The sequence below is a fragment of the Passer domesticus genome, chromosome 19 (assembly GCF_036417665.1).
Source record: "Passer domesticus isolate bPasDom1 chromosome 19, bPasDom1.hap1, whole genome shotgun sequence".
Lineage (NCBI taxonomy): Eukaryota > Metazoa > Chordata > Aves > Passeriformes > Passeridae > Passer > Passer domesticus.
In genome coordinates, this window is record NC_087492.1 from 8656025 (window position 1) to 8674976 (window position 18952).

At 53.9% G+C, this 18952-nt stretch overlaps 1 protein-coding gene across 3 annotated transcripts; it reads left to right on the forward strand.

Moving 5' to 3' along the window:
• The first annotated feature begins 15181 nt into the window (after nucleotides 1–15181).
• On the forward strand, nucleotides 15182–18364 carry LOC135283845 (glutamine-rich protein 2-like). 3 transcript variants are annotated; one of them, XM_064394968.1, is made up of 9 exons: nucleotides 15182–15273; nucleotides 15498–15593; nucleotides 15782–15873; nucleotides 16015–16117; nucleotides 16299–16505; nucleotides 16732–16854; nucleotides 17077–17151; nucleotides 17461–17625; nucleotides 17782–18364. In XM_064394968.1, the coding sequence occupies exons 1-9, from the start codon at nucleotides 15232–15234 to the stop codon at nucleotides 17899–17901; spliced, it is 1023 nt and encodes a 340-aa protein (XP_064251038.1). In that variant the 5' UTR covers nucleotides 15182–15231; the 3' UTR covers nucleotides 17902–18364. The 3 variants fall into 3 exon arrangements, with proteins under 3 accessions (XP_064251038.1, XP_064251040.1, XP_064251039.1); XM_064394970.1 differs by lacking the exon at nucleotides 17782–18364 and having other exon boundaries at nucleotides 16997–17151; nucleotides 17461–17593; XM_064394969.1 differs by lacking the exons at nucleotides 17461–17625; nucleotides 17782–18364 and having other exon boundaries at nucleotides 16997–17347.
• The last annotated feature ends 588 nt before the right edge of the window (nucleotides 18365–18952 follow it).

The window sequence follows — 18952 nt, forward strand, 5'->3', positions numbered from 1 at the left end:
AATGAATAAGGCTCTGTGTGCAGATCTGGCTAATGTGGCATGGGTATTTTGCGTCTGGGGTAAGAAGGAAGGGGCAGAATGGATTGGGAGGACTGGTACATGGGGTAACTGAGCTTGGAGCTGGAGTGAGGTGGGAAAATGGCCATGGCCAGTGTGGGACAAGTGCTTGAGTTCTGGTGGGTGGGGCCAGCACCTGTGGCAGCTCACCCTCACTTCACCCCCAGGCCCTGCCGCCTCACGAGAGCACCAGCCACGAACAGCTCCCCAACAGGTCTCACGGGCCCCAGGGCTCGACCAGCCTCTCCAGTCCTGCCGGACATCAACAGCCCCCAGCCACATGGACAGGACTCATCACCCAGTCCTCGACCTGGGACATCTTGTCCGAAGCGAGAAACGCCTGTAACAACAGTCATCAGAAAGATGATATTTTAGTTGTATTAAGTTAGTATATAATTAGTTAAGTAGCGTTAAGTTATCTTGTTAATAAAAACCTTTAAAATTACAGGCCGGGCCTTGTCTCACCAGCCTCTCTCTTCCCCGCTCTCCCTGGTGCCCCTTCAGCTCCTTGCCCCTGCTGTGGCTCTGCCTCCGGGCCAGCCCTGCTGCTGCTGCTGGTCAGGGCAGAGAGTCTCCATGGGTGAAGCCCAACAGCAGTTAGAATGCAAAGTAATGAAGAGAATGATGGCATTGAGAATGGATGACCATTGATTCCTTTGTTTGCAAAAAACAGATAACTAAGTCAAAATTTTTTCTGTGTGTGTGGCTCTAACTATCCGCTCCACTCGTCCTGAGAAGAATAAAGTAACGCCCAACTTGCCAAAACTAAAAGGATAGTCTTTGAGGATTTCATTTATCCTGGTTTTGGTGACAGTTGCTAATGGCCCAGGTGGAACTTTCCTCCTTCTTTTGCTCCATGGATTCATGGGATCGAGAGGACTCCGGTGCACTCCAAAGATTTTTCCGGAAGATCCTCTGATGCCCTAATCCAGTGGGTTCAAGGCAAAGAGCCCTGGGATTTTAGGAAGGTCGTTCAGACACACTGTTAACTCCAGGTGGAGGAATTGTGGTAATGGCAAAAGTGGGGGAAGAGGCTGAGAGAGGGCATGCTCAGAATGTTCAGCAGGGAATGCTGGACAAGTATTTCCCGCCTGCACATCCCTGGTGGGAGGAGGGGGAAAACACTGTCACTGTGTTGGTGTGCACCAATGGAATTCCAGGGAAATCAAGACACTGGAACCAGTAAGGATTCGGTTGGAGCCTGATGGAAGACTGGTCAGGCAGAACAATTATTCTTTGAAGTTAGAAGGTAGAAGAGGGTTAGAAGAATGAATTGCTAAATTTTGGAAGATGGGTCACTAAGGGAATGTGAGTCACAATATAGGACTCCTCTCCTGCCAGTAAAGGAAGCACACACTAAGGAACACAGGCCAGTACAAGATGTCAGAGCTGTCAAGGAAATAGTGTGAGACTGGTGTGAGACCCAGTGGTAGCAAGTCCTTATACACTCTTCACCTCAGTTAAGGAAACTGATGAGTCCACTGTTGTGGATGTTAAGGATGATTCTTTCTGCATTGCCCTTGAAACTGAAAGTCAACTCGAATGGAAAGTTCCTTGACGGGCCATGAAAACCAATTGAGGTGCACTGTTCTTCCTCCAGGGTTCAAAAATCACCCCACATTATTTGAGAAATGTCTCAATTTGAGACAAGTTAGGAGGAAACATCTCCTCTAAAGAAAACAGGTTTCAGCACGCCCTCCCTCCCACAGCAAGGAATTTTTTTGGAGGAAAGTGAAAAAAGCTGTTTATTTAACACACAGAGTGGAGGCAGGCATGGGAAAAAGAATGAATAACGTTAGATATTCAAGCCTTCTCATTGTGGGGTAGGCTGGTGGATTCAGAGCTCTTTCTGTAGGCGTGGCTCGGCTCCTCCCGAGTCCAGAGCCGAGATGTGCATCCCAGGGCCTCCCCTGCGGGCCAAGGCACAGGGCTGCCGGCGATGTTCTGGTGCTTCAGACCAGGGAAAAGCAAAAACCGTTCCAGGAGAAGAAGCCACAGTCCTGGAAAGACTTCTGCCATTGTCAAAGAAACGAGAAGCCAGCTGAAAGCCGAGATGTACTCCCTCTGTCTGTGCTGCACAACACAGCTGAGGGAGCCTGGGGCAGGATGTTGGAAAACCACACCAAAAGAATTTCACTGGCTTTGCACCCCTCTCTCAGACCCAGCTTAAAGTTACAGGACCCATGTCTGGGCATAAAGCAGACAATAGGAGACACAGTATCATGCTGTCACCCTGTCATGGTTTGACTCTGCCACAGTGCCAGTGCCTCCATGAATATACACTTTCTCTGGTGGCTTCTGTGAGATGTGATCAGGAACAGAGCAAAGCAGGCTCCAACTCAGGAATAAAGGAAACAAAATTTATTAATTACATCATCTAAAAAGGAACAAACACAAAACTAAGAATGAAAACCCTCCAAATACATTCCTCCTCCTCCCCTCCATTTTCTCCACAGAATGAAATAACACCATAGATTTCCAGGCCATCACCATCTCTCACATAATCAGTCCATCATCACCCCTCAAATAATCAACCCTCAAATCCATCAGGGAGAGAGGAGTCCCCCCTTGCACCATAGGCTTCCCCCAGAAACACAATTGAAACCTCTTGTGTTTCCGTGTCACTCGTGGCACCACCCAGAGAACATCGGCCCTCGTGACTTCTTCCCTCCATGTCCAGTGCTCTCACCACTGCACATGGGCCAGGACTGCTTTTAGGGTTCCCCGTTTAAGGATGCTCCACTCAGTTCCAAAAGCAGCAGTCTCTCAAATTCAGGACACCAGCCCCCCCCAAATTTAAACCCCTGGGGCCGAGCGGCCTCATGAACAGAGATCTTCCCCTCCTGGAGACAGAGGGCATCCCACACCCTCCTCAGCCGTCTCTGTTCACGCCACTGCTTCACTCTTGACTCCAACGCATTGCCTCCCCCTAAATACAGTCTCTGAGTCACAGGAAGAACATGGGTCTGTCCATGGCCATACAAGAAAGAGTCCAGCTCAAGGCCAATCCATCATCTCTTCCCACCTAGGATTCTTCTCACCTCTTCTGACATCTCTCACATGCACCAACTTTCCTCATACTTGCCCATTTCTTCATACTTCATCTTTCTCTCCTCATTCTGATTTAGGAGGATCAGTATTTGTAAGGTGTCCCTTATTTTACAAAGGGGTTAAAATCTGGGCCTCTGCCTGCCCAGAACTCCCACAGCTGCCGGGCACCTTCTCTCGCCGCATCCCCCACTTCTGGCCGGCCGTGCTGCCAGTCCATGATACCGAATTCCAAGGCAGCACAGGCACTGGCTCGCTCTCTCTCTGTCTCCCGTGGGGTAGGAGGGGGGCCCGATGCTTCTCAGTCTCCTCCACCCTTCCATCTTGCAAGGCCTTCACTCCCCTCCTCTGCCCGAGGCTCCGGCCTACCTCACCCGGCCGCATGGCTTCCCTCCCCCAGCCAGCCCCGGCTGGGCAGGGGAGCTCTGAGCTCCTTTACAGACTGAAACTAAGAGAGAGTTCTCCTGGCAGTTCTTGCTTTTAACCCCCTGTGTTCTCAGAGGTGGTCCATACCTTCGGTGGCCAAACCAGGTGCCAATATTCAAATCCAAGCACTGATTGGTTTGACCACAACCTCCCAAAAAACTCACTTCCGTCTTAACCCACGACACACCCCAAGACAAAAACCAATTGACAAAAGAATTGGAGGTACGGTGTTGCGCTTTGAATTTATCTTATTGATTCCTTTTTAAGTGCATCGTTCTGTCCTCGTGCCCTCATGTTCTCCCTGAGATGGTTTACTCCTGGGTTTTACCCTCCCTCAAAGCTGTCCCTCCTGTCATTCTCCACCCCTTGTTCCAGCTCTTTCCCTGCCTGTCAAGGCAACCGAGCCCCTTCTTCCTGAACCTTCTCTGCCCCTTAACTCTCGGGCCAATCCCTGTTCGCAACATCCCTTTGGAATCCCCCTACTCCTGGAAGCCCCATTGGCGCATGTGAGCCATCCTCTGCACCCTCCTACCCCAACTGGCCCCAGATGCTTGATGTAATCCCCTCACTCCTCCCCTGAGGATTCCCTATTGGTTTGCTGTTTGTATCCACCCCCTGATTTGTATCTGTACAAAGCCCCTTGCACAGGAGTGCCTGGGGCTCTTTGTGTGAGCTCCTTTCACCTGGAATAAGCTGTTCCTTGTGGAACATCTAGACAGACAGCTTTCTCCTCTGCCTGGTTCCTGATGTGGCTTCTATCTGGCATCTTAGAGCAAGTGGCTGTAAAGGTTCTGTCTCTGGTAAATCCCCATACCCAGGCAGTTCCCTATTGCTGGTGGGGTGCTGGAGTTCTAAGAGCTGGCCAGGGCTCTGGAAGTCACTTCAGAATGGGAAAAGGAGAATGAAGATACCCCTTTGCTGCAGTATGCAGGTGATACTTTAATTGCTAATGGAACTCAAGCTGGATGCATTGAAATGACTCTTAAGTTTCCTGAACATTCTGAGACTAGCCAGTTACAGGGTATCCAAGAAGAAGGCCCAAAGTGTCAAAGAAGTGCCCTAATGCCAAATCTACCTGAGGCTCATTTCCCAGGGACAGCAAAGCCTTGCAACCAAAAGGGTGGAGGGGATTTGTGAAACTCCAGAGCCAAGGTCTGTTTGCAAGTTAGGAATATTTCTAGGAATGGGTGGTTGGTGTGGGCTCAGGATTTTTAATTCTGGCCTATGGGTAAGACCTTTATATGAGACCCTGAGAATCGCCCAAGGAGGTGCTACACCAAGGAGGTGCTACAGTGGACCCCAGAATGCCAGAGGCTTTCAGAGACCCCAAGAGAGCTCTAATGCCAGCCCAGCACAGGCATTACCTGACTTGAGCAAGCCTCTTGAGCAGATTGTTCATGAGCACTGACGTGTTGCACTACGGGTGTTAGCTCAGAGGTTATGCACATGGAAAAGGGCCATAAGATATTTTTCCAAACAAGTGGACAGTGTAAGTTAAGGGATGTCCCTTAACTGCCTTTGACTTGGAGCAGGAGCTGCGCTTTAATCCAAGAAGCCCCGAATGGACCATGGGCCAGATAACGACTGCTCATGTTCCCCCCTTGGTCCTCTCTGTTCTAGAACACAAAGGAGGCCACTGGTGACCCCCAAGTCGAATGCTGAAGTATCAAGTTGTCTTGTTGGAGCAGGATGATGGGGAACTGCAAACAACTCCTTTGCCTTGCACCCAGCCACGTTCCTGGAATCTGTACCAGAAAGTCAAGAAGCCTCACAACATGCCTGTGTTCCAACGACTGAGCAGCTTCACTCCAGCAGAGGAGTTCCTCTGGTAGAAGATCCGGCCTGGGAATTGTCCACAGGTGGGAGCAGCTTTGTGAGCAAAGGAAAGCAGAAGTTTGGCTGTGCAGTAGGGCCCAATCCAAGCCGTCCCATTACCTCTTACCACCTCTGCACACAAGGCTGAGCTGCTCAGTCTATGGCAGCCTGGAATTGTCTCAGGGGAAGAATGGGAACACATGGGCTAATGCTAACCGTGCCTTTGGAGCAGTACCTGCCCACGGAGCTCTCTGGAACAAAGGAGGGCTCCTTTCAGCACAAGGATCCTCTGTCAAAGGTGGAGACATTACCAGACAATTACTAGAAAGTGTTCAGGCACCAGCCCAAGAAGCTCTCATGCATTGTAAAGCTCATCCATTAAGAAATACATCAGTTAGTGTAGGAAACCGACTGGCAGATAAAGCTGCTGAAGGGCTGGCAGAGAAAAGCATCCCAATAGTTGCTGCAACAAAATGTGTGACCTTTCTAATGTAACCCCAGAATAACAAGCCCAAGATAAAATGCTGGCAAAATAGAATGGCCCTGGATCTAAAATAGTATAAGTTTTGCCAAAAAGTTTTACTAAGTAGTTTAATAGGAATTATTGCATTTTAGTGTCTTAAGTCTTTCTAAATATCCAATGACTTAAGAGGAAGTAGTCCTAAAAGAAATAAGGTCTCTTATAAAGGGGGGATGTGTTGGAAATGATATAACTTTCTAATTTGAGATTCCTATTATTTGTTTTCATTAAGTCTGTTAATAACGGTTTCACTTAATCATAAGCAGTGCAGTTTTCCACAGGAGCATGTAGCAAGACTTTATACAAACTGCTGTTAGTGGAACACTATTTGGGAAAATTACTGAACTTTTAAGTTTTGCTAGATAACCTTGACATGATTCAGTGAACAAAGATTGGGGTAGAGAAATGGGGCTAAGAACTGGACACCAGGAATGCAGAATTTGTAGAGTGTGAGGACAAGGTGTGGAAACCAGAGGTAAAGAAGAAATGAACAAGGAGAATTCTGCTCTTACTGTCGTGAAAACAATATCTGGAAAAAAACTATACATAATAAAAAGACTGAAAAGTGGACCAATTAACATTGTTATCACAACCAGAAAGAAATAAATGCTTTAATTTTCATATTAGGGATTTTTTTCATATTAGGGATTAGGCATTCTTTACTGCAAAGCCAGATGTATGGGGGATGGCTGCACAGAGAGTACATGCTGTGTACAGGAAAAGCCCCTGTTGAAATACTGTATTTGTCATCATATTCATAACTATTCTCAGAAGAAACACACATATGGCAATAATTTCCCCCAAGACATGAATATACATTCCTCCCCTCAGCACATGCACTCTTCTGCCCTGGGAGTCTCCATGGCAGTCTCGGGTGGTCGGTGAACCCACAGTCATACCTGACCACGTGGTGAAATGGTGCTTCTTTGCAAATGAGGAGAAAAGTTGGTATAGCTGGCCGGGTATTTAATTAGTGAAAGCTTAGATCGATGGGCTGTAGATTGACTCCCCTCCTTGGTAAAAGTTTATCCTGCTTTTGATGGTGTGGTTCCATGGACTTGGCAAAATGAGCATAGTGTGGAGCCTGCCAGGAGCAAGCAATTGTTCATCTGGCAGCAGCATGAGAATTGAGAAATCAATAACAAATGGATGATAGGAGATTAATGAATGAAGAGAAATATGTAATTCATAGGCAATGACCATTAATTTGTTTGCTGAAAATACATAGTGAAAAGTTTAGAGAGTGGGTGTGCATTCTGAGTGGAGCTACTCCCACGTACCCCAGTGCTGGGAATAAAGTAATGCCTGATAACTAATAGTAAAAATTGTGTAGGACACTTTGATTTATCCCAGTGTTTTCAGATGCAGTGGGGAAAGGCTCACCGTGTCTTTCAGGAAGGTTTTTATTTACCTAATAGAAGAAAAATGTTATTTCTCGGACAACAATTGTCCCAGAGTTTACTCTCTGCTGATGAGACGTCTCTGGTGGAGCACTGGGTTCCCAGTCCTGTCCAGCTACTTGAGGGCTGTCGAAGTCTCCCGGGGTTGGAGTGGCTGGAGGAGCCCTGGTGCCCTGGAGACGTGTTGGGGGGCCATGCCTGGCCGGTGATGCCGAGAGGTGGCAGGGCCTGGGGGAGAGGCAAGGCTGAGCCCCCAGGCCCCGGGGCTGCCCCGTCTGGGTCAGCTCAGCCAGCTCAGAACGGGGCAGCAGGAGGGTCACCTGCTTGGCCAGAGACCCGCAGGGAGCAGGTGCAGACCCAGCAGACAGCCAGTCTCTTGTCCCCCTGCTCCCCGTGCCCTGACAGGGCCACACCTGGCTCATCCAGTGTCCTGGTCACCACAGGAAGCTGGTCATTGCGGCCCCTCGGCATGTGTCCACCCCTGCCGAGCAGCTGGGTCACTCTGGGCTGGGAAGGAGAGAGCAGCTGGCTGAAAGGCAGGGTCCAGTCCAGCATTCCCTAGCAACCCTCCCAAAGCAGCTGTGCCCGAGGAAACTGAAGGCACAAATTCACCCAGGATCCTCAGCATTGCCCGGCCCGCCCCCAGTACACGTGCCATGTCCTCACCTGCATCATCCCTACCTTATTGGGGCGGGTCACGAGTCCCTGCAGAAATGCACTGGTACGGGGAGTGCTGAACAGCTGGCAGTTTGAAACTGCTGCTGTGATGGTCCCCAGAGCTCTGTGGCACATGGGAGCCACCGCCACGGACCACTGGCCTCCTGTGGGATGGGGCAGAGGATCCTCAGTGCCCAGCCCTGTGGCACCCTGGGCACCACCCTGCTGTGCCACGGAGGGGACTGGCAGTGCTGCCTGCAGGGGCATGTCCCTGCCAGCTCCTGTCCACCTGCTGCAGGAGCCCCAAGCCCATCCACCCGGCTGGATCTGCTGGCTCTGTCCCCACGGCCAGGTGTGCTGGCCATGGCCGTGGCAGGTCCCTGTGCACAGGACACCAGCTGGCAGGAGCTGGTCTGTCCCAGCTGCAGGGCTTGGTTTTGGGAACTCCTTTCACAGGAAGCACACAACTCCCCACCAAGCTTGAGCTCAAATTGAAAACAGACACAGCTCATCAGATGTGCTTTCAGCAACCTTGGGACAGAGATGTGGGTGAGACAGGGCAGGGCAAGGCAGGGAATGCAAAACCCCCCAGACGTGGGGCAAGCACTGGCCCTCCACAGCTGCCTTCTGCTCCCCAGCTCTGCCCAGCCCCGCCAGGCTCCTCTGCCCCAGCCCAGGTGCAGAGCCCTCCTTGCTGTGGCAGGGCTACGCTGCACCCCAGGAGCCAGGGATGTGTCCTCAGGTGTTGTATTGTGTTTATTGGGTATGGTTTTGTTGAGCTGTACATTTGGTTTGCCCCATGTACCCCTACAGTTACTATGGTTCTACCCTGATCCCCTCTCTCCTTTTGATGGCCCATTTGTCTAGTATCTCTCCTCCCCATATCCCCTGGCAACCTATGTATCCATCCCTTGTTCCCTCCCTGGTGCCCTGTCCGTCACTCGATGGCCCAGCCTTCCCATCTAGAATCTTCCACCCAGGGCATCAAGTGATTGGTTCAGGGACCAAGGCCCCTCCCTATGCTCTCTCCTATTGGTTTTCCCATTGTGTCTGTCACCCACACCTGACATCCCTCTGTTTCCCCATTGGTTGTTCACCCCTCTTTAAAAACTATTGGCAAGCCCCAGTTCGGGGTTTCAGTTGGTAGAATTCCCTGGTGACAATAAACCGGACTCAGCTACCTCTGAAGTCCGTCTCTTTACTCCTGCGGGTTGCAGCTCTCTTTCGCTACTGCGGGTCCTCATCATCCCAAGGCTGAAAGCCTTAGGCGGTCTCCAAACCCGACCCGGGAACAGGGGAGTGCCCCAGCGCTGCAGGCAGTACTGGCCGCAGCCTGCTGGGATTTGGCTTGAGGCCAGCCGCCGCTGCACTCAGGGCCCATACCTTTGGCTGTGCTGTGGCTCCTTGTTGGGGGGCATTGGCTGCAAATACGGCAGTGTCTCGGGGTACCTGGGGAGGGCAGGAGTCACAGGGGTGTGACAGGGGACCAAGAACCTGTTCCTGTTGGAGGCGGCACCCACAAACCCATGGGATTGTACCCCATGGCATCCCGCTGCCTGTAGCCCTTGGGATGAGTGCCCACAGCCCCTGCTGATGGGCAGGGCTGCAGAGGGGGCTCCCCACATCGGCACCTCCCCAGCAGACACGGGCACCCCTGTGCCCAGCAGGGTCACTGCTGGCACCCATCTCCCCCATGCCAGCCCCGCTGCCCCCGTGCCCTGGTGCTACTCACTGGCCAGGAACCTGCACAGTGAGCATGCGGTCACAGGACAGGCACGTGAAAGGCACTGGCAGCTGCCTGAGGAGGGTGAGGGAAGAGGGCTGGCTGAGCTCCTGGGGCCACAGCCCTGCAGCACACAGGCAGCAGCTGGCGGGCAGCAGCCAGGCGCTGGGCAGCTCACGGCACAGGGTCACGGCGTTTGCAGGCTGAACCGTGGGCTCTTGAGCCTCTTTCTCCCCATCCCCAAGGTGCTGGCTGAGGCCAGGGGAAGGCCACAGGAACCCATGTCACCATCCCAAGCAGCCCCTGCAGCGCTTGCAGCCCCTCTCGGGCACCAAAGTCCCCTGTGTGCATGGCAGGAGGGCAGGGCATGATCCAGCTCTGGGACACGGCGTGTCACAGCCCTGCCTGGGAGGAGCAGTTGCCCTCTCCCAGCCTGGCTTCTGGGAGCCTTTGCACCCACAGCCCCATTTTGCTTTGGGAGGGCTCTGTCCTGCAGGTGCCCTCTCCTTGTTCTTCCTTGCCTGTGTGCAACCTGCTGCTGGTGGAAGGAGAAGGTGCAGCTGCTTCATCAGCTTCCCTGAGGTTCATTTAGCAGTGGAATTGGTGCCGTGGCAGGGGACCAGAGGGGCAGTGTGTGGGAGAGCTGGAGGGAATGGGATCATCGCTGTCCCCAAAAAGCCATCAGTGTCTCCATCACACTCACTTCTTAATCCCAGCGGCGTTTTCACGCCTCAACTTATTCTCGAGAGCCTCCATGTTCCTGTTCCAGGAGCCAGCTGGAAAGGACTCGACCAGCCTCTCCAGCCACACCGGACATCAACAGCCCCCAGCCCGATGGACAGGACTCAGCACCCAGTGCTCGATCTCCCACATCTGGTCAGAAGCAAGAAACGCCGGAGACAGCAGTCATCAGAATGATGACTTTTTAGTTTTATTAAGTTAGTTAATAATTAGCGTTCAGTTATTTAGTTAATAAAAACCCTTAAAATTCCAGGCCGGGCCTTGTCTCACCAGCCTCTCTCCTCCCCGCTCTCCCTGGGGCTCCGTCAGCTCCTTGCCCCTGCTGTGGCTCTGCCTCCGGGCTGAGCAGGTCGAGCCCGGGCCAGCCCTGAGGCTGCTGCTGCTCCCGTGGCGGCTGCGGGGCAGCTCCGAGGCTCCGGGCCCGCTGCGGCAGCAGGAGCAGCGCTGCAGAGCCCGCGGCCCTGAGGGGCTGGCAAGCCACGGGCAGATGGCCATGGGGCCCGGCGGGCACTGCTGGCGCTGCTGCTCTCGGCTGCCGCCTGAAATCCTTACAGGCAGCCCTGACGCCGACTCAGGAGCCGCCTGGAGCCGTGCCCGAGGGCTGGCCCCGGCCCCCAAGTGCGCACTCGTCCCCTCATCTCTGCACTGGCACATCCCGAGCTCGTGTGGCAGCTTCCTCCTCCTCCTCCTCCTTTCTGAGGGGCAACGTCAGGGGCTGGCCCAGCGGCTTTCCTCCCGCACTGCGGCAGCCCCTTGCCCACAGCTCCTGTCAGCAGCCGGAGCTGCTTTCCTTTCCAGCCGGGCAGCCCCGCCGTGTCCCGCAGCCTGCGCCGGATCCTGCCCAGTGCCGGCGAGACCCGGCGGCTGGGCCCGGCCGTGCCGGGCAAGAGCAGCTCCCTAGGCGGGGGAGCACAGGGGGACATGGGGGGACACACGGGGGACGCACGGCGGGCAGCGCTTCCCCGTGTCCCCATTGCCGCAGAGCAGCGCCGTGTGCCGGGGCTGGCACGGAGCCCAGCACCCAGGAATGTCTGTGCTCTGACGGGAGAAAGGACACTGCAGGCATGCTTCTCACTCACCATGGCGTGCAGCAATAAAACCTTCGGCCAGTTCATGGCAGTTAATGTGGCAGTCAGTGGTACCTTGAGAGCGCAGTAACAAATCAAGGCGGCCCAAGGTATTGATGGGGCTCTGTGGACACCTAAAGTAGAACGTGTCATAAATGCTTATAGGTAATAAAGAAATAAATAAATAAATGCCGTGGGTAATAAATACTTACACCATCTGGAACCATGCCTGCACTTTGGTGGAGCTCTCACCTCTGCATCCACAGCTGTAGTTGGGCTTCGCAATAAAGAAATGCCTGATTCTGAATACTGCATTTTTGTTAATTTTTATTCCTGAATTTCGGTGACAGGTGACCTCCACCATTGTCCATCCTGGAGCAGGGCCAGGGCGAGGGACAGTGCATGCTGCTGCCCTGCCCAGAGCTGGCTGGGTACTGTACATGTGCACATAACACCTGATGTCCTGGGATCCTACTACCATTTTCCTTCAGAACACTCTCTGAAGCACTAGAGGGAGATTTCTTGAAGATGTTTAGGCTTTGTGTGTGCACAAAACGGCCTGGTGAAGCCAAAATGAGCAGGAAAGCAAGGAGCAGAAGACACTGAGCTGGTAGAAAGGGACAAGAAGAAAAGAAGAAATGTGACCATCCCTCCCGTGGCACCAGCACCGCAGTTAACAGCAGCCTGTGAGCTGCAGGAGGGCACCGAGCATGCTGGGCAGCATCAGCCTGCTCCCTGCTTGCCAGAGGGGTCGACAACCTGCCCTTTCCCCCTGGATCTGCTGTGGACAAGTCAAACACGGGGTAGTTTTGGGCAGGGCAAAGCAGCCAACGACTGCGTGAGCCAAGTTTCACTCCTGGTCCCTGGGGCAGGGGCCTGGCTGGGCTGAGCCAGACGACAGGGCATGAGCAGCTGGTGCTCAGAGGTGGCAAGTGCCCCTGAAGGGCACCGGTGCCACTGCTCCCCATCAGCGTGCAAGAACCAGAGCATGGAGCCTCTCCCTCTTGCCGAGCTGCTCCCCCTTTGCTCTCCCCGTTGCTGGCAAGGAGCGCCCGCTCCCTGCCCTGTACTCACCCACTGCTCCCTGTGGAAATGCCCTCTGGAGCGCAGAGCTCTGCCCTGGCTGGTCACACAGAGGGATTTGTAGTGCCCTCTGTGCTGGGCAGGCTGAGTGGGTTCTCTGAATTAACTCCATCCTGTCCTTCTTTCACCCATACAGAAGACAACATCCACAGCCAAGGTCTCCAGCTGGAATGGAGCCTCCAAAGAAAAAAGTGAAGAAGGCAGACAAGCCAGCTTAATTCATGTTCTCCATTCTTAATTTATGTTCTGTATTAATGTTCTAAATTATTGGTTCTTCTTTTTTATTCTAACTTCCTATTCCTATTTCATTGTTCTTTATTCATTGTTCTTATTTCATGTTCATCATTCATTGTTCACTTCTTGTTCTTGTTGTTCTTCACTGCTCTTATTTCATCTTCCTATGTCTCTTACAAGACATATTTGAGCAATAAACAACACAGCACTGAAATGAACTTACTTTGCTCTATTTTTCCCTAGATGTGCTGCTTATTACAAGCCTTGTCATGTCCCTGGAGATTAACTTCACTTGGTCACTACTGCAGACAGTGCCTTTGATACTGGTTTTCTTTCTCATACTGTATGCAATAAACAGCTCAAGAAATTAGGGACAAGAAAAAATCATGAAGGGTGAAAAAAACAAACGGAGGCAATAGTGATTAGAGACCTTAAAGCTAAGAAGATGTGCCAGAGAGGATTTGCAGGCGTCTCCCATGTTCACATGTCGGACAAAGAAACAGCAGAAGGTGGCTGACAAGGTCAGGGTGCAGGAAATATATTCCCTTTCCATGTTGTCAGGTTTCCCAATGCTTGAAAGCCGATTTGAGAGTCCTCAATGGTTTATTTCCTCTGCTGGCTCATAAGTCAGCTCTGTATCCCCTCACCCAAAGGTTGCTGCTGTAGAGTTTTGAAGCAGGAAGGAGAAGGGGTGAACGGAGCGTGTTTTGGAAAGGGGCAGGTGGGGGTGGATGGCAGGTGTTCAAGGGAAGAACTTGGCTTGTCTTCCCACACAATCTTGGGGACATTGGCAGGAGAAATGATTTCATTGTCTTCTTTATGGACTGTCAAGCTGACATAAAACCTGACTTGGAGGAAATGGTACAAAGGCTTCACCCACAGAGACTCTCTGCCCTGAACTCCTGAGGAGAAAGGAGTCTGTGCCCCAACAACCCTACAGCTCAGCCAGGGGCTCACGGGGCTCCTCCTGCACCCCCAGCATGAAGAACAGCACCCCACTGCTTCCCCGGCAAAGGCTGATCCCAATGGATGCTCCAAACCTGGCCCTGGGTTTGCAGCAGTGAAGCAACTGGCTTAGGTGTAACACACATCTTCAACGGATAAAAAAGAAAGACAATGAGGCTGTACCCTCCTGGCAGACCTTGGAGCATGTTTTGGCAAATAAAAGGACTACAAAAGGGCTGGAGGTGGACTTTGCACAAGGGCCTGACATGGGAACAGCTTCACACTGAGAGAGGGGAGAGATCGGTGGGATATTGGGAAGAAATTCTTCCCTGTGAGCGTGGTGATGCCTTGCCACAGTCTGCACCATTCCTGGAAATGTCCAAGACCAGGTTAGGTGGCACTTGCAGCAACCTGGTCTAGCGGAAAATGTTCCTTGACCTGTCCCTGACCGGGCCTGAAACGAGATGATCTTTTAGGTCCCTTCCAGCCCCAGCCATTCCAAGGCTCCATTAATCTATGACTTCATGAGTCTGGAACCCACTGGTTACCAGGAGTGGAGTGGTGCGTTGCCTGGCAACGGGTGTTGTGATGAGGAGGGCCACCAGCACCCTGGTTCCAGTCCTGCAAGGGACAAGGTAGGAGGACGGAGCCTGCTGGCTACTCATCCTTTTCCTTATCACGTTTGCTCATTTCTTCTATCACGCCTTTTGTTTAACCCATTTGTCACCAATTTTGCTCATCCCTGACAGACCCAACTGGGCAGGAAGGCGTCTGACAAATCAGGGACAGAGTGTGTGCAGTCATGGCAACATCCCTGGACACACTCAGCCTCTCCCAGATGCTGGATCTCGCCATTGGGACACCCCAGAAGGGGGCCATTCAGTTTGCAGCCATGAGAAAACTGCTGCAGGCTGTGCTGGAGCACCTGGACGTGCAGTACCTGACCAGCCAGGAGCCGTGGCCAGGCCAGCTGAGTGGCCCCTCACTTGCTGATGTGGCTGCTGAAGTGAAAGAATTTAAGAAGGAGATGAAAGAGTATAAGAAACACACGTCCAAGGTAGAGGCTCTTCCCCGCCCCTGGGCACTCCCCCAGCAGACAGCCCCTCTCTGCTTCCTCACACAGCCGTGCTTGGCTCTGCCCTCACTGCCCTGGCAGAGCCGCTGGCAGGGGCTCTTTGCTGTCTGGATGGGCTTCAGTGCTCTGGCACTGAGCCCGGCTGGGGCAGGTGGCACTGGGACTCTCCCTGCTCACCTGGCTGTGCCATGGGCTGCCCGTGGCAGGGTGGGGCTCTTTGGGGTGTTGCTGCCCTGGCCATCACCTCTGACATCCCTGATTCTTGAACTGCTTCACAGGTTCTTCGCGAGGAGATTGGTGGGATAAAGGCAGAATATTCCCGCATAGCAGAGAACCTGAAGAAGTTCCAGGAGGCACAGGTCTGTGCAGACCACTGAGGTGGTGAATGTCGTTTTGCCTCCACTCCTCATATCTGATACCACTTTCTCCTACAGTCCGGCATGGCAGAAAACATGAAGAAGATCCAGGAGGCACGGGATGAGGTGAGCTGCTAATGGGAGCAAGTTTTGGGTCTGAGACAGCAGCCCATACCCTCTGCTCTGCTGGCTGGACGCACGGACCGTGCTGCCTGCAGAGCCCTGCCAGGCTGGCTGCGCTGGTCCCTGAGCTGTTCCCCCATGCTGAGCATACCATGTTAGAGGTTAATGCCCTGCAGGTCCCCTCAGAACCATCCCAGGGGATGGCTAACACAACCTCTCCCTCCTAGGTCACATCCCTCTCTGAGAATATCACTGAGGAGATTGACAGGATAAAGGAAGCACAGAACCACACAGCACAGAAGATTAAGGAGTTGGCTGCCTCAGTAAGCTGTGGGGTGATGTTACCTTTGAGCTGTCATGAAAAACCTCAATGTGACTCCAAGAGCATGTTTTGGGGTCAGGGTCTCAGGACTGTGTTGGGGGCCCTGGGGCTTTCTGTGCAGCTGAATGACCTCCACGCTGGGACAACATGATGGCTGTGCCCTGACTCTACTGTCACTGGTTTTCCCAGATTAAGAAGCTGGAGGAAGACCTTAAAAAGCTGAGGCAGGATGCAGCGAAGTGGAAAGAAGAGAGCAGCAATGAGATCTCTCAGCAACTCGAGTAAGGGGACAGGAGTGGGTTTCATACCCTGGGGGGCTGCAAGGGAGCCCAGATGGTCTGGCTGCATCCTGGTTTGTGGGCACAAGGTGCCCAGCAGCCCTGCAGGGGTAACCCTGCCCTTGCCCCCATTCCGCTGGCCAGGGCTTTGCTGGAGGAGACAAAGCGTGAGCTGCAGAAGATGGGAGAGCAGCAGGAGATGAGGAAGGCCATGCTGGAGCAGCTGGTGACTGAGACAACCAGCAAGGTGAACGAGCAGATGAGGTCCTGGGGGAGCATTCCCAGCCCTCCTGGCTTGGTGCAGTACTCCTGGCGGGGTTCCCAGCCACATTCCCCAACTGGCTGGGGCCACTGAAGCCCACAGCATGCAGGACTGGTGGTTCCATTCATCCCATCTCTTGAGCTGATTCCTTTTGCCTTTCCTGCAGCTGGCTGAGATAGGGGAGATAGTGAAGAGTGTGCAGGAGGAGAAGGAGAAGGCAAAGGCAGAGTGCTCCAACTGCACCTTTGACATCAATGAGCATTTGGGGGAGCTCCTCCGGCGCTGTGAGAACCTCCAGGAGCAGGTGGAATCCCTGGAGTCCCGGCAGATGGCTGTGGGCAAGCTTGAAAAGATGATGAGGAATTGGGGCCAGGTAGGCAGCTGGCAGCATGGGGGACTGAGGACATCCCCTGGGGTAGACCCAAACTGCCCAAACTGGCCTGGACCAGTCAGTGGCATGGACAGAAATGAAAGCCTTGATGCAAATGTCCTGTTGACACTGAGAGGTCTTGGCCACTGTTTGAGTAATGTGGGTCTGCCCCTGTGGAGCAGCCAGACCCCCTTTGTTCAGCAACAAATGTTTTTCCTCCTTGGAGCAGAACACACAGCAGATGCAGCCCGAGGATGCAACAGCTGTACAGATGCAAAGGGACTATGAGAAGCTCAGCTTCATATCTGGGACCCTCCAGAAGGACTCTGAACAAAAGCAGAAAGAAATCAAAGTAGGTGGCTGAAAATCCTGTGGTATCAAAAAATCTCCCAGGCTCTCCTTGTGATTCCAGGCAGGATCACAAGAATGTCTCCCTGCTGACCTTTTCAGCACTGTGCTGGTCCCAAGTGCATTTCCTCAAGGTTTTTGGGCAGGGGGAGAGGGGTGTGTTCCCCTGGCCAGGATGCAGCTCCAACCTTACTGCGGTACGATCAGTTCCTTTCTGTGCTGAAAGATGCTGTTCCAGTCTCTGGAGAAGCTGCAGAAGGAGAAGGCAGATCAGCAGGACATGCTGGCAGCAATGGACATGGTACAGTCTAGAGGGGCCTCTGTACCAGCCCAGGGGCTCCCGGGCAGGGTGACAAATGCCCCTTGCCCTTGGGGGCTGGGGGGCAGAACTGGTGTGGGGAGGGAGAATTTCCTGAGCTCAGGGGGTCCCTCACCCTCCAGATGGTGGGACCAAGCTCACCAGGCTGACGGGGCAAATGGGGCCACAGCAGCCTGAAAGGGCCATGCTGGCCTGGGGGAAGCACTCCTCCCTCTCCCCTCACACACGTTGGCCCTGCCTGTCCTTCCTCATCCCTTTCCCCACTGCTCTCCTGCCCTTCCCCTCTGCTAGAAGGCGGACAAAGCTGCCTTGGGCAGCAAAGTCAATTGCAGCCAGTTTGATGTCACTATGGAGCGTCTGGATGAGAGGATGGAGGAGTTGCAGAGCCAGATTTCAGGCCAGGAGCAGCACTGGAACAATACGCAGCAGCAGCTCAGTGATGCAATGGAAGAGAAGGTGAGGGGTACCTGGTCCCCACCTTGAGGAACTGGCACCTTTGGGACTTGGCAGCCTGAGACAGCACCCCTCGGAGGATCCCCCTCCAGGCGTTTCCCTGGAGAGCTCCATGTCACCTCCTGGGGCAGCTGGCTGAGGCTGTGCACCTGTTCACAGCTGGATCGCCTGGAGCTGAAGACTTTCCGTAACCAGATGGAGGAGACCTGGAAGAGAAGTATTGAGGAGCTCAGGAATGAGATGAAGCAGGGTGACAGTGGTGCTGGGATTAAGAAGTGAGTGTGATGGAGACACTGATGGCTTTTTGGGGAGAGTGATGGTCCCATTCCCTCCAGCTCTCCCACACACTGCCCCTCTGGTCCCCTGCCACGGCACCAATTCCACTGCTAAATGAACCTCAGGGAAGCTGATGAAGCAGCTGCACCTTCTCCTTCCACCAGCAGCGGGTTGCACACAGGCAAGGAAGAACAAGGAGAGGGCACCTGCAGGACAGAGCCCTCCCAAAGCAAAATGGGGCTGTGGGTGCAAAGGCTCCCAGAAGCCAGGCTGGGAGAGGGCAACTGCTCCTCCCAGGCAGGGCTGTGACACGCCGTGTCCCAGAGCTGGATCATGCCCTGCCCTCCTGCCATGCACACAGGGGACTTTGGTGCCCGAGAGGGGCTGCAAGCGCTGCAGGGGCTGCTTGGGATGGTGACATGGGTGCCTGTGGCCTTCCCCTGGCCTCAGCCAGCACCTTGGGGATGGGGAGAAAGAGGCTCAAGAGCCCACGGTTCAGCCTGCAAACGCCGTGACCCTGTGCCGTGAGCTGCCCAGCGCCTGGCTGCTGCCCGCCAGCTGCTGCCTGTGTGCTGCAGGGCTGTGGCCCCAGGAGCTCAGCCAGCCCTCTTCCCTCACCCTCCTCAGGCAGCTGCCAGTGCCTTTCACGTGCCTGTCCTGTGACCGCATGCTCACCGTGCAGGTTCCTGGCCAGTGAGTAGCACCAGGGCATGGGGGCAGCGGGGCTGGCATGGGGGAGATGGGTGCCAGCAGTGACGCTGCTGGGCACAGGGGTGCCAGTGTCTGCTGGGGAGGGGCTGATGTGGGGAGCCCCCTCTGCAGCCCTGCCCATCATGGGGGGCTGTGGGCACTCATCCCAAGGGCTACAGGCAGCGGGATGCCATGGGGTACAATCCCATGGGTTTGCGGGTGCCGTCTCCAACAGGAACAGGTTGTTTGTCCCCTGTCACACCCCTGTGACTCCTGCCCTCCCCAGGTTCCCCAAGATACTCCCATATTTGCAGCCACTGCGCCCTGGCAAGGAGCCACAGCACAGCCAAAGGTAAGGGCCCTG

Excerpts from the sequence above, each read along its gene's own strand:
- LOC135283845 (XM_064394968.1), top strand. The coding sequence starts at position 15,232 with ATGGCAGAAAACATGAAGAAGATCCAGGAGGCACGGGATGAG. Across the intron at positions 15,274-15,497 it reads TCCAGGAGGCACGGGATGAG|GTCACATCCCTCTCTGAGAA; the intron begins GTGAGCTGCTAA and ends TCTCCCTCCTAG. Across the intron at positions 17,152-17,460 it reads TGCTGGCAGCAATGGACATG|AAGGCGGACAAAGCTGCCTT; the intron begins GTACAGTCTAGA and ends CCCCTCTGCTAG.